General features: G+C 51.3%; 4 protein-coding genes across 4 annotated transcripts; 2 read left to right on the top strand and 2 right to left on the bottom strand.

Moving 5' to 3' along the window:
- Positions 1 to 681: 681 nt before the first annotated feature.
- On the bottom strand, positions 682 to 1,911 carry N7537_005264 (deoxyhypusine synthase; the record flags this gene model as incomplete). The annotated part of the gene is made up of 3 exons (XM_056896321.1): positions 682 to 753; positions 822 to 1,622; positions 1,693 to 1,911. The coding sequence occupies 3 exons, from the start codon at positions 1,909 to 1,911 to the stop codon at positions 682 to 684; spliced, it is 1,092 nt and encodes a 363-aa protein (XP_056752106.1).
- A 1,118-nt stretch (positions 1,912 to 3,029) lies between these two features.
- On the top strand, positions 3,030 to 9,407 carry N7537_005263 (MYB DNA-binding domain protein; the record flags this gene model as incomplete). Its single annotated transcript, XM_056896320.1, has 2 exons — positions 3,030 to 7,343; positions 7,449 to 9,407. The coding sequence occupies 2 exons, from the start codon at positions 3,030 to 3,032 to the stop codon at positions 9,405 to 9,407; spliced, it is 6,273 nt and encodes a 2,090-aa protein (XP_056752105.1).
- A 283-nt stretch (positions 9,408 to 9,690) lies between these two features.
- Positions 9,691 to 11,145, bottom strand: N7537_005262 (cation diffusion facilitator family transporter; the record flags this gene model as incomplete). The annotated part of the gene is made up of 3 exons (XM_056896319.1): positions 9,691 to 10,091; positions 10,161 to 11,006; positions 11,139 to 11,145. 3 exons carry the CDS (start codon positions 11,143 to 11,145, stop codon positions 9,691 to 9,693), a joined length of 1,254 nt encoding a protein of 417 aa, XP_056752104.1.
- Positions 11,146 to 12,152: 1,007 nt separating this feature from the next.
- N7537_005261 (cytochrome P450) lies at positions 12,153 to 13,881 on the top strand (the record flags this gene model as incomplete). Its single annotated transcript, XM_056896318.1, has 4 exons — positions 12,153 to 12,371; positions 12,442 to 13,075; positions 13,130 to 13,452; positions 13,507 to 13,881. 4 exons carry the CDS (start codon positions 12,153 to 12,155, stop codon positions 13,879 to 13,881), a joined length of 1,551 nt encoding a protein of 516 aa, XP_056752103.1.
- Positions 13,882 to 14,302: the final 421 nt, after the last annotated feature.

Here is a 14,302-nt window from a genome sequence, read left to right as displayed (position 1 = left end):
AAAAGACGAGTCCGGGGGAAGTTGCCGAGTGGGTCTGATGGCCCAGGACGCTATGGACTCTACCTAGTATCTAGGATCTAGGACCTAGGTATATGTATATATGCATATACTACCTACGATATAGGTTTGGAACCCTTTATATCAGATATCTGTATTCTAACATTCGACTTATACATCCATCGTATACAGTACTATATATCGTACTTCTGAAGTCTAGCGGTGTGCCGATCCCGATCCCCACTCAGGGGAGAACATTCTTAACCTTGGAAATGCCAATTTTGGAACATTTGGTGGCGACTCGGCTCAATTTCTCCCCTTTTGCCACTGGGCCTTTCAATCCCTGGTTATTGGGGGGGCCTCGGAAAACTGTTCTGTTTTCAGGCATATCAGGCATATCAAACACATCAGGCATATGGGCGTATCAGGCCGCTCAACGTACTTTGTACCTATACCTTTTGTACAGAGACCCACCGGAATGGTAAATGTACGGGAGCCAATCCTATCTTGGAATAATTGCGCGATCAAAGACCCTTGATTGACTCAAAACGGATCACTTTTCGGCGGTGTGTGACACTGATTGGCTCCTTGAAGAAAGAAACCATTTCTAGACCGCGGGTTCTCGCATTGCTTGGCAATTAGTCCCGTATTACCGAGACTCGAGAGACAAAAGCGAGATCAATTTTAGGTCGATTCGGCACGAGCAAATGAAGCAGCCACAATCATAGGAAATACCGCCGTGGCCTCAGCATATACCTAAAAAGAAAATACAAAGGTTAGCTCGAGCCCAACGAAATGGGAAATAGAACAATATATCAACTCACCTTGACAGACTTGGCATCCGTCTTGATCTTGCCCCAGCTCACCGCTTCATCCGGCCGCGCACCCGCATCACTGCCATCGAACTCCTGCGCAGTATTCACATACACCGCATGCTCGGCCCCATTGCGCATCAGGCATGCATTGGCGATGTGGTGCTTAACGACCCCACCGCCCAAGATGATCATGCCCGCGCGGGTCGCCCGGACAGCCATGGTGTTGATTCGGCGCACATCGTCCACAATATCCACCCGGAGTCGTTGCGGGGAAGACTTGTAGGTGTGGAAGTAAAGCATATCACCCAGGGATCCATCCGTCAGGGCGGGACAGAATACCGGAATTCCATTTCGGGCCGCCCAGTACAGAACTGAATCCTTGTGGTCGATCTCACGACCCAGTCGTTCGGTGATGCGGCTTGGCGTCCAGTGAAGCTCGTCTTCCTCATCCCCAGTCTCCCGAGCCTTAATCTTTGCAGCCTCCTGCTCCTCCAACATCTTGTCCAAAATGGGCACCACCCAGTCCTCGAAAGCACAATAGTTATTGTTGGGCACGAGAAGGTTGCCAATACGGTTGAGGCCCTTGGCACGAAGTCCTGCACCGGGAGTCGAGAATGATCCGAGATATGTAGGGGCCAAACATTTGATCAAATCCTCCTCCACACCTCCAGCAGTGGTCACAATGGCGGACACGTGGTTATGCTTCACCAAATAACGTAGGGTATCTCGGAGACCGGACGAAATCAAGTTCGATGTATAGCCGAGGAAGATGGTGGTTTTGTTTCCCGTTTCGGGATCTCGGAAGGCGCGCTAACAGAAACAGATAATCAGCCCTTAGGGATTCAAAGATTCAAAGATTGGCAATTATGTTCAGGTGTACCATTTCATTAATAATTTGAGCAGCCTCCGCGACTGCACTGCCCTGGAAACCGGTATGGGCCAAGTTGTCCACCATCTCTGCGACGGTGATATCTCGTCCTTGAAACTTATCAAAATCTACTCCGCTCACTACGTGAGATCCGTCTGGGACCGGTTCCGAGCTTTGGAGGACGGAGTCGGTCACCGAGGAGGGAACTGCCGAAAGCTGCTGGGCGCTCATATCTGCGATGGATTGGAAACGAAGGAAAGAGAAGAGAAGAAAAGAAAGAAAAGAGGAAGAGTTGTAGAAAGTCTAGAGAAATCCGCTCAAAATGGTCCAGCGAGATAAGGAGAACAAAGTAAACAAAAAAGGTCAGTTTGTATGGAGTCGAAACGAAAGAGAGGGGCAGGATCGGTTTTTTTTTTTTTTTTTGATTCGGCGGGGGAACTGCATCATTCTGGAACCTTGAAGCCTTGAAGCCTTAATGCCTTAGTGCCTTTATGCCTCAGGCATTAAATCCATCTAGACTAGTTATTTAAGCATAGTAGCATCATACAATTGAGGCGCCTGGGGATAGGTTCGCGTTAAAGAATCTATAATATTTAAAATTCTATTTCTACTCTACTATTCGGTATGGATTTCTCTATTTCTCGATAACTATACTTCTACGTACATATATTCTTATCCCTGCGCGACTGGACATTCAATGTGAATAGAGTTTAGGAGGCACATCCCCACCACACTAAAGTTCAACTGGGTTAGTGCCGAGCCCCTTGAAGTCTCACGAACTCATCCAAAACATATTCCTACCATATTTCTACCATTTTCCTTCATATTACTCCTCGATCTTCCTTCGTCTATTTCTCGATTCCCCCATACTATTGTGTTGCATAACATCCGGCGCAAGGAGCTCGCATGATTTCGCTGATCTTATCAACGTGCTAGTGTTTCCTGTTTCCCACGTTCAATTTCCTTATCTTGACGAGTCTGTCAGTCTGTCAACCTGAATGATTCATTTGGTCTGATCTAACAAGATTCAAACCTAGCAATCCAGAAAAGAAAGGAAAGAAAAAAAAGAAAGAGAAAAAAATAATAATAAAAAAAAAAAAACTGCCCAGGGATCTTTTTCCTTCCAACTTGAACAAGACTACGCCTTACCCGATCGGGTATCCGTGCTCTTCAATTCTTCATATGGTCCGTGCATTTATTGTCACGTGCAGACCCTCCCGAGCGTTCGTTCTCCATCTTTGAGTATGTGATGGATTCTGCATACCAACTGCTTTGGGCTCATTTGCACTGTACATTGAACGTGCTGGAGCGCTAACCAGTCCATAGCTTCATGATAGCATGACGCGATAATGTCCTCCCGATTCCCCCCATCGTCCGGGTTCAATTCCCGTGACCGTTCTCCGCAGCGATTTGGAGACCGTCGCCCCCCGGTCGGTCCTCGTGGTCCTGACGACGGACCTGCACCATTTGGTAGAGATCCACCGCGTGGTCCTCGGGCTCTTGTTGATTCCCCTCGTGGTGGCCATTTTGGTGGTCGTGGTAGGGGTTATGGCCGTGGTGACTTTCGTGACCGAGACCTACGAGACCGCGACCGAGATCGTGATTTTCGAGATAACCGCGATGGCCCAGCCTTTCGCCGAGATATGGACCGGGACTGGGTTCGCCGCGATCGTGATTTCGACCCCCGAGACAATCGGATTGGCTTTGGCCGAGGCCGCTCAAGATCACCGACACGCGACTTTCGGGAGATAAGGGAGCCCCCCGGCCGCGATTTTGATCTGGTTCGGATGCGACGCAACTCGAGGGATAGTATCATATCCGCATCTTCGGGGGGCCCAGAGGGTCCTCCTCCCAATGGTAGCCATATACACCGTGGAGGCATGCGAGGGCGCGGTCGCGGAGATTGGGAAGGAGGTCGCGGTCGTGGTCGTCCACCTTTCCTCGATGATCGTGATCTTTTCCGTCGCCGCAGTCGATCCCGCGAACCGTGGCGTGGACGTGATCGGATGGTGGATCGCGATAGAGATCGAGACATGGACCGGGATCGTGTATTAGATCGCGATCGGATGATGGACCGAGATCGTGACCGAGACCTTCCACGCCCGAGAGATCGAGATCGAGAATTAGATCGCGACTTGGACCGTCGAGATCGCTTTGACCGTCGCGAAGATTGGGACAACCGACGACCTGATCGCGAGGACCGTGATCGCCCAGTGGACTTTTGGAAACGAGACCGCCCCCCAAGTCGTGCGGATAGCCGCGCAGCCAGCGGTTCAACCACTTCCTCACATCCTCCTACAGCTCCCGGCCCTGGACCTGCACCCGCCTTAGCAGATCGCCTGTCTGACCATCCCCAAGTGGATCATGGTCGGAAACCTTCAACCATTCCCAGCACTGCGGCTCTGGAACCTACGCGAGATACCGAGCGAAACGATCCTGTCGCTGTTCGAAGTAGTGCTAATCGACCGGAGGCTATTCGCCCTGATGTTCGACCGGATTCTCCTCGGCTGGATGCCGTTCGCCGTAGTGCGCCTCGACTGGATGCTCCTCACCCTGATGCTCGACCGGATGCTCCTCGACCGGATGCTCCTCGACCGGATGCTCCTCGACCGGATGCTCCTCGACCGGATGCTCCTCGACCGGATGCTCCTCGACCGGACGCTCCTCAACCGGATGCTCCTCGACTGGATGCTCCTCGACTGGATGCTCCTCGACTGGATGCTCCTCGACTGGATGCTCCTCGACTGGATGCTCCTCGACTGGATGCTCCTCGACTGGATGCTCCTCGACTGGATGCTCCTCGACTGGATGCTCCTCGACTGGATGCTCCTCGACTGGATGCTCCTCGACTGGATGCTCCTCGACTGGATGCTCCTCACCCTGATGCTCGACCGGATGCTCCCCGACTGGACCCCGTCCGCCCTGATGCTATGAAGAGCCCTGGATCTATCATTCGGAACTCACCACCTCCAGCCGCCCCCCAGGTACCTGCCTTTGGCTCGGTGACTACCACCATCACGAATGCCTCCGCAAATAAAGATTCTTCAGACCAACGTACAGAGCCAATTTCTACTTTCCCCACAGAGAGAGACCGCTATGAAGTCCCGCAACGCCAGCCAGCCCACCCTCCTACAGGACCCAAGGCAGAAAGGACCGAGATCGCACAGCCACTTGAGCCTCGCAGCCGCCTTGAAGGACCGCGGGAGGCTGGAAAACAGCAAGTTGTGCCTTCCCGCCTTTCTAAACCGTCTATCAATTTCCCTGATGTATCACCACCCACTGCTCCAGCTGCAATGACTCGACCAGACCCTGGGGTAGGGCCGAACGAAGGATTTGGGGCCGGGAGGTCGAACTCACTCACGTCTTCCCCCACTTTCGCACGAATTCCACCGCCCGCCCCACGCGCATTATCCCGTGAGCCCTCGATGTCACCTCGAATGAAATCGTCTAACATTCCAACTGGCCCTCGAGCGTTGCAATGGAAGGATCCCTCTCCGCGTGGCCGTAAAGGTAGTAAGCAATGGGTTCGACCTGGCTACGGCCGCACACCTTCTCTTCCGAATGCACCGCCGAAACAAGAGTCTATTGATGAGAGCGAAGGCGTTTCCCCTGCCAATGAGGCCACGCGCTCTCTATTACCACCTGATATAGACGAGCCTGAGAATGGCGAAATTCTCCCCCATGAACCTGCGAGAGAACCCTCTCCTGTTTCCCCATCATTGAACCTCCCACTCCGGCGTAGTTTATCGGCTGTCGACATTCAAACAAGCGATGTCAATGAACTCTCTGAGCAGAGCGGCACTGATAAACCTGCCTTGATACCAGTCTTCGAAGGTTCAAGTGACGAGGAAGATGGGGAGAATATTGTTTTCACCCAGGAGTATCTTGATGAAAGAAAGCGGATCTTCGAAAAGGATATGGAATCACTCCGAGCAGAATTGCCTCCATCACCTTTGGAAGATTCGGCTATCGTCGCTCTTTTGATTAAAATCCAGCTACTTGGCACGGTAGCCAACGAACAGACGGTTGAGCATCCCCCTCAACCCCTCGCCGAACAAGTGTTAGATCGACCAGTGGATCCCTCGTCTTCAGTAGAGGATGAAGAGTTAGCCAATCGTCCAAGCACTGAACGAGTGGTCTCTTTTGCTTCCACACTCCCCGAGCGCGAACCAGAGCCAATTGTTGAAACTATCATCCCCCCCGTGATACCTCATGATGAGGTTACTGTTGAAAGTCTTCCATTCTTGCGCTCGGGTCCTCCAACGCCCATCTCAGATATGCGTGTATACCATGAGAACATTGCAACCCAAAATCATCTCAGAGACACGTTCAGCACAGAACTTTCAAAGGTCCAAGCGGAAGCTTTCAGAAAAAACGCACTCCTTAGGGATGAGTATGTGTCTCACTACAAGCTTTGGCGAATGGCTATTTGGGAGCTCGATCGTATGAAGGACAAAAAGTCCGTGACCCCTGGTCCAGCTTCTCTCCCAGTGTCCACGGTTCCAACTACCCCGGCGCCCATGCCAGAAGGCCGCGAAGGTCGTCGATACAAAGGAAATAGCGAGCTCGATTTTCTCAATGCTTTGAAAGCCTCCGAAATCTCCGCTCAAGAAGAGCTTGAACGTCGACGAATCAAGATGGCTACTGCTCGGCCCGATTTGGGCCGTGAAGCAGTCATTCCGAATATGCTCGAACCGCGGGAGGTAAAGGCTCGCATCTACAAAGATGTGAACAACACCATTGAGTGCAATAGGGCTCTGGATGTTTTCGGCTTTGTGCCGCCCCCTAATGACTTCACCCCAGAGGAGCATATCATCTTTACAGATGCCTTCATGGCCCATCCAAAACGGTGGGGCAAGATTGCCGAATCTTTGCCTGGTCGAAATTTCCAGCAGTGTATCGTGCACTATTACCTCACCAAGGAGGAGATTAAGTACAAGGCCAAGCTCAACCAACGCTGGAGTAAGCGGGGCAAGGGGACTCGAAAGGGTCCACGACCGAAGTCCAACGCCCTCATCGCAGACTTGGGTGTGGTGAAACCTGACTTTGTTGGCGAGGAGGAGCCGCCAGCTGTTACAGACACCGGTCGTCCACGCCGTGCAGCCGCGCCCACTTTCGGGGATTCCACCGAGGCTGAGAGCGCGCCAGTTGGCCGTCGGGGGCAGCCTAGCAAGGACAGTGAACCAGTGGAAAGATCATCGACTCGGCGTGGCGGACGGGGCGGAGGCACTCGCGGTGGACGGCGTGTGAAGACCACTACTCAACCGGATCCGAAGGCCCAGGTCGCAATGCCCCAGGGTGACCTGCCTCCGATTGTACCGCCAGCACCACTTCCTCCTGGAAGCGAGATGGAATTAGCCCCAGATCATATCTTGGAAGGGTATGAGGCCAGGGAACGAGAGCGTTCCGAAAAAGAATCCTTACCGCCAATGCCACGAGGTAGGGTGGGACGCGGGCGAGCGAAAGAAGGAGTTTATGTCTTTGAGTCTACTGAAGTTGAACCGCCTCTGGCAGCTAAACAGCTTGAGACGGGGTATGGCTCCTTGCAACCAACGAGTTACTGGTCTGTGCCGGAGCAGCGCGATTTCCCAGCCTTGCTGGGGCATTTTGGTCGTGATTTTGAGGGTATCTCGGCCTGGATGAAGACTAAGACAACGGTGATGGTATGTATTAGGTCTTTTTCTCCCATGTTTTCTTTTACCCTCCCTGCATTTCCCAATGTCTCATGTTTGCTTTTGGCGACTAGCCGGCTAACGTGTATGAAACAGGTCAAAAACTTCTATCAACGCCGCCTCGACTCGGGCCAGAAAGACTTTGAGTTGATTGCGACGGATGCAGAGGGGAAAAAGGCTCGCGGTGAAGCCACAGGACCGCTTCCTGTCCCAAGTGTTGCGCCAAAGCGACGATACGAGGCAACTCCATCTTCTATTATTCCTCGTCCACTTGCCCCTCATGGGGATCCTATGACCGAGATCGATGAAATACGATTCCCTAAAGGCAAGCCTGTTGGCCTCTCACCGCAGCCTATGTCCCTGCATGGACGACCTCCGTCCGACAAGGACCGGAATGTCGGTCGCTACCAGCCACTCGCACAAGCTTCTGCTGCTTCACCAGTGCCCTCTACCGCAACCCTAATTGAAGAGTCGACTCGCGCGATTCGCGCGCAGGGAGGACCATCCCACCGCATCCAAGGGGGCCCACGCCTTGGGTATTTTACAGAGGAAAGACGAGACTCTTCGGCACTGCCCCATGCCACTTCTCGTGCGCAAGAACTACCGATTTCCTCGCGCCATCCTGGCTCCATGCCACCGGATATGACACGAATGGAACCTTTGTCCGCACAGGCCTACATGCCCACACAGCAGCCAACTTCTCTCCTTTCATCGACCCACTCACGCCACCCCAGCTTAACACAGCCCCCAGGCTCGCCAACCCAGCAGCTTAGACCGGAACTTGAAATCTCGTCTGTTCACCGCGATCCCTTTGCCCAAAGACCCTATTACTCGCTCGCGGGTCAACCCATGGGTCTAGCCCAGTCCCCTCGCCCTGGGTTGTCGCCAGTGAAGGATGTTCCTCGCCCGAGTGCTACTCCTGCCCCAGACGCAACTCGTCAGGTGCCTGCCAAACGGTCTAACATCATGAGTATCCTCAATGATGAGCCTGAAGAGCCTCAGCCGCGCAAAAGATTTGCCGGCGAGCAGGCTCCATCTGCCACTGGCGCAACCCCAGGCATAAATCCAAGGCCTGTATACCAGGCGAGCGGAGCCCCTCGCCATGAAGACAGTATTATGTCAGGTATGCCGCAAAAGCCTTCTAGTTACGCCCAGCAAACCCAATATCAGCCATCGTCTCGCTACTCAGAGTATCCTGGCTATGGGCCCCCTCATGGTGGCTCGGGCACGTCGGCCAACAATGACTGGATGGCACGGTTTGACCCACGGGCGCAACAAACTCCACCGCAGCCTCAAGCCCAATCCCTGCCACCACAGCAGCAGCAACGCGGCCGTCAGGGTTCCTATTCATCTTACGCGGCAACCCCGAGCCAATCTTCCTTGACAAATCTTCCCGCGCCATCCCCAGCACCGACTCCCCCGCCAACAAATACCTCTCAACGATCGGCTTATCCCAACGTTTTCTCCCAAGCCTCTGCTCAACCACACATGACCTCTGGCTCCCGAGATATGGCCTCGCAACCGACTTCCTACCGACAAGCGTCACCTGGCCCGCGTTCTAGTATGGCATATGGATCGCGACAAGACCCACCAACACCAGCGCAGTCTTCGGCTAGCCTGTATGGTATGCATCCGCGTCAGTCCGTAACGCCAAATCCAGTCCAACAACACAGCTATCAACAACATGTGCAAACAATGGTCAGTGGGTCACATCAGCCGCAATCCCATCGCTCAACACCCGTCAATTTACCCAATGCCCCTTCGCAGTACGGGCACAACACTCCTCCTCCCCAGTCCCAGGCTGGCCGGTCAATGGCATCGCTGGCGAGCCTCGGTCGTTCATACACTCCACCATCGGGTCTACACCCCTCCATCAGCGGAGGCACCATGGGCAGTTATGCTCCCCAGTCATCCGCCCCTGGGTCGATACCACCGCTCCACCAACGACCCGCAGGATCGCTTGGTGACACTGTCTCCACCCCGACACATCACCGTGTCTACAGCCATGGGTCGGCTCAAGGCGGGCTACCGCCGCCTTCGCAACCTCCTCGCTAGGGTCCCGGGCTCGATTGATTGGAATGAACTTCATGTGGAGTGTAAGACCCTAATGGGTTCGGTTGTACATTAATTTGTCGTCTTTGTGTTTCTTTCTCTTGTTTAGCGTCCTGGCGTCTTTGCCAGCGAGGATATTCAATTGATCATGGTTTATATGTATAACTAGATGAATGATTTTATGTGTCAAACCTTGATGTAATGAATCTGTACAAGTTTGTAATGTTAACTTAATATCTACAGTGCCTAAGTGAAAAAATGGCGTGGTGCCCTCATCCGACATGTGTTACCGCTCCATCTGATTCATATGGCTGGGCAGGTTCCACTCGTCATAGTCCAAATGCACGAAAGCACGGTCGACTGTCGGCACACTCTCGATGATGTACTGCAAACTCTCGCCAACGTCATGACTGTCCCGTAAACTGATCTTTTCATCCACAACAAGGTCAACCTCAACGTTCAGCTTGTCACTTGCGTAGTAGGCTTTCAAATCCTGAATTTTGTGAATCACTCTGGAGAACCGCATGGTCATATACAGCAAAATGCTATGATCGTCGGGAGAGGCAGCTGCACCTGTCAACCGCTGGATGTATTCGGTAGCCGTCTGACCCCAGTTCCACATTATGTAAAAGGAGAGGATCAGGCCACCCAGGGGATCTAAGTACCAGATATTTGCAACAGTACCAACTGCGATCGTTGCCAGTTAGGTGGTGCCCTAGTAGCGAACAGGAATAAGAAACAAGAATTAAGACTTACTTAGTGGGAAGATGATGCTAAACGTGTTGAAAACAACGTCAGTCATGGCATCCTGGGCCAAGGCTTGGACGCTAGGGCTAGGAATCAACCGGCACCAGATCCAGCAGAGCAGCTTAACCAAAACAGTACCACCCATCAATGCGATAGATGGTATAGATAGCTCAACAACCGTACGGTCATCTCCAAGCAATTGTTTGATAGACGACAGTGCTACCTGGAAAAAGGAAGTCACCATGATCACCGAGAAGATTAACACACTAATGGGCTCTAATCGCCGTCGGCTAATAGGATACCGGTTGCGATCTTGTCGGCGGATCATAATGGTGGTCACCCAGACAATCACTGTGCTGAGAAAGTCCAAAACCCCATCAACTAGACCGGCTAGCATAGACATGGAGCTGGTCATTGCCATGATAGCGATCTTGGAGGCTAGGAGAGCAACGTTGGCGACAAAATTGATGCGAATAGCCAGGTTGACGACGCGCTCCTCGTCATCTGGGGCCATCCCGCCATGCGATTCAAGATCAGGGAATGGATCTAATGGGCCATTTTCTGCCTCGGGAGATTGGACCAAGGGTGTTGTCTCATCGGGAATCCGATAAAGATTATGTGGGGTGCGTTTGATCCTTCCAATCTTAGGATTGGGTTCTGGTGCCTCGGCTTGATTATCTTCCAGCGAGGGTGGTTGAAGAATTCCGTTTCCAGAAACATGGTTATTGCATCCGTTGTAATCCTCGATCAGGTTATGGGGTAGGGAAGAGTCCAGTAGTCGGTCAATGTAAAGATATTGGGAGATCAGTCCATTGTTTCGTTCATGATATTTCCGACTATTTTGGGAGTCAGTCCCTAGTTCATTGAGATGAGCCTTAAACCAACATTGCCTTTGGGAGATCTCTTAGTGACTCAGGTGATTTGTAGTAGCGTTGCCTGCGACGCGGGTTAGGACTGGAATTGCGTCAGAAGGGAGAGAGATAGTACCATTCATATCGAGGATTGCTGTGTCCAATCAACAACGATCCGCGTCGAAGAATAAGTTGCCTTTCAGATGTATCATCATCGAGGTCATGCAAGGCAAGGCTAGATGTGCGAGAAGGTAAAAGGTTCACTAAGCGTTGGCCTCTAGTGGAAAGGATTTCACGTTCCGGTTCCAGGCTTGGGCGTCGCGGACGTAAAATGGGTGAAGGGGACGCCGGAGAGGAGGCAAGCGGAAGAAATGGATGGGAAGACATCAATCCGCCGTACACCGAAGTGAAGAAGTGAAGCTACCCGTGGATCCATGGATATATTGTACAGTGAGACCGACGCGTATGGTCACCTGATTGATGCCTTGGTGATTAGGTGTCGAGGTAGCTGTCAGTTGTGTTGTGCTATAACTAACTAACTAGTTACATTCTTCTAGTTAACTACATACATATGTACATGTAGTATTTAGATGTTTAGCTACACTATATATCCATGAGTGTATGTATATATATGTATATATTTCATATATGAGGCTCGAGTTGGTCTTCACGCTTACCCCTTCAAAATTGTCCATATATGATATCCTACTTTAGGATATCAATCGAATGCATTTTCAAGTATCCTACCTACCATCCTATCATCCTATCATCCTATCATCCTGTTATTAGCGGGAATTCAAGTGTGATGGTTCCGCGGGGAAGTCGCTAACAAGGGGCGGAATGAACGTTCCGTCAATGCGCAGTGGAGACCATCTCGACTTGGTGAATAGTTCAGAGGTATGGGGAAATGCTTTTGCTGATTCTGTCACTTATGACTGGCTAGGTGTTATGTCATGTCACCGACAGCTTTCTTTCTAGAATCATATGAGTCTCTAAACTCGGAAATATGCCGTAGCCGAGCTAAACAGAAGAACCCTGAGAAGTAGAGGGGTTATAAGAGGTGCATGCGCCGCCGTCTCCCACCTAGTCACAAAATTCTACAATCCTTGTCAACTTGTCAACTTGTCAAACTTGTCAATTCTACTTGATCATGGCAATTCAAACACTTGCAATCGCCATCGGCACGGTGGTTTATTTCATCATTCGTTATTTCAACCGCACCGATATCCCCAAGATTAAAGGCATCCCGGAAATCCCTGGCATACCCATATTTGGCAACCTCTTGCAGTTAGGAGATCAACATGCAACAGTCACGGGGAAATGGGCAAAGAAATTTGGCCCTGTTTTCCAAGTGCGCATGGGAAACAAGGTAAATGTTTCGCTTTGGAATCGAAGATGTCTATGTACAGAATTGAATTTCTAATTTAATACTCTCATAGCGCATCGTGTTTGCCAACAGCTTTGAATCCGTCCGTCAATTGTGGATTAAGGACTCGTCCGCTCTGATCTCCCGCCCAACTTTCCACACCTTCCACAGCGTCGTCTCCAGCTCACAGGGGTTCACGATCGGAACTTCCCCGTGGGATGATTCCTGCAAGAGCCGTCGCAAGGCTGCTGCCACTGCGCTGAATCGACCGGCGGTGCAATCGTATATGCCCATCATCGATCTCGAATCCAATTCCAGCATTAAAGAGCTGTATCGGGACAGCCAGAATGGGAAACGTGACGTGAATCCCACTGCATATTTCCAGCGCTTCGCCCTCAACACCAGTTTGACTCTGAACTATGGTTTCCGCATCGAGGGCAACGTGGATGATACACTGCTACATGAAATTGTGGACGTGGAACGTGGTGTATCCAACTTCCGTAGCACTTCGAACAACTGGCAGGATTACATTCCCATATTACGCATCTTCCCCAAGATGAACAATGAGGCTGCAGACTTCCGGGGTCGCCGTGATAAATATCTGACCTACTTGCTCGATATGCTCAAGGATCGGATCGCCAAGGGCACCGATAAGCCTTGCATCACTGGAAATATCTTGAAGGATCCCGAGGCTAAGCTGAACGATGGTGAGTTACAAATGATCCCGTACATGTCGAAATGAGTACTCATCTATCGTATAGCCGAGGTGAAATCGATTTGTTTGACCATGGTGTCGGCTGGTCTTGACACTGTGCCGGGTAACTTGATTATGGGAATTGCTTATCTGGCATCCGAAGACGGCCAAAGAATTCAGAAAAAGGCCTATGATGCGATCATGGAGGTTTACCCGAACGGGGATGCTTGGGAGAAATGCTTGGTAGAGGAGAAGGTGCCTTATGTGACTGCATTGGTCAAGGAGATCCTGCGGTTCTGGACGGTCATCCCTATTTGTCTGCCGCGCGAGAGCACCAAGGATATCCAGTGGAATGGAGCCACAATCCCTGCTGGCACGACTTTCTTCATGGTATGTTGCTCCTTGCTTCTGTCCTCTTCGGAGTTTGCTAACAGAAATCTCTAGAATGCCTGGGCTGCCGATTATGACGAAGATCACTTCAAGCATGCCGATAAATTCATCCCGGAGCGTTATTTGGCGGCCAATGAGGGCACAGGCACTCCACACTATGCATATGGAGCGGGATCACGGATGTGTGCAGGCTCACATCTCGCCAATCGTGAGCTGTTCACTGCCTTTATCCGTCTCATCACTGCTTTCCATATGCACACGGCGAAGGAGGCGGCCGACCGACCAATTCTTAATGCAATCGAGTGCAATTTGATTCCCACAGCCTTGACAACCGAGCCAAAGCCATTCAAGGTCGGCTTTAGCGCACGCGACCCTAAGAAGCTTGAGCAGTGGATCGCCGAGAGCGATGAACGCACCAAGGATCTATAAGAGGAGATTATTTTGGACTTTTAAAGTTTTATTTCATGATATTTCCTCTATTCACCCGAGGCCATGTATGTAATGTATGTACTAAAATGAGTGAAAATGAAAATAAAGATGAAGTGTTGATATATAGATACAGACCTATATAGACGCCGACTTTGGCCTCTCTAAGTCTCTCCGTATGCCTTTAGGAAACCGAATTGACAGGAGTTCGGGGTGATCATTTGAGTATATCGTAGAAACCTTGAATCTCGTAATATCTCTTGATTCTTTGGATACTTTCTCAGTCATCTTTTTTGCCCAGGGGTATAACTCGAGTACCCCGAGTCTTCTGGTACGGAATTGCCCCGCATTTTCTCTCGACTCCACACTCTTCTTCATTCACCCTTCACCCAGTTTCATCGACTTGACCTGATATCCGATCGCA

Source organism: Penicillium hordei (genome assembly GCF_028827395.1).
Source record: "Penicillium hordei strain IBT 12815 chromosome Unknown utg000003l_segment0_segment0, whole genome shotgun sequence".
Taxonomy (NCBI): domain Eukaryota; kingdom Fungi; phylum Ascomycota; class Eurotiomycetes; order Eurotiales; family Aspergillaceae; genus Penicillium; species Penicillium hordei.
This window is presented reverse-complemented; position numbering and strand designations above follow the sequence as displayed.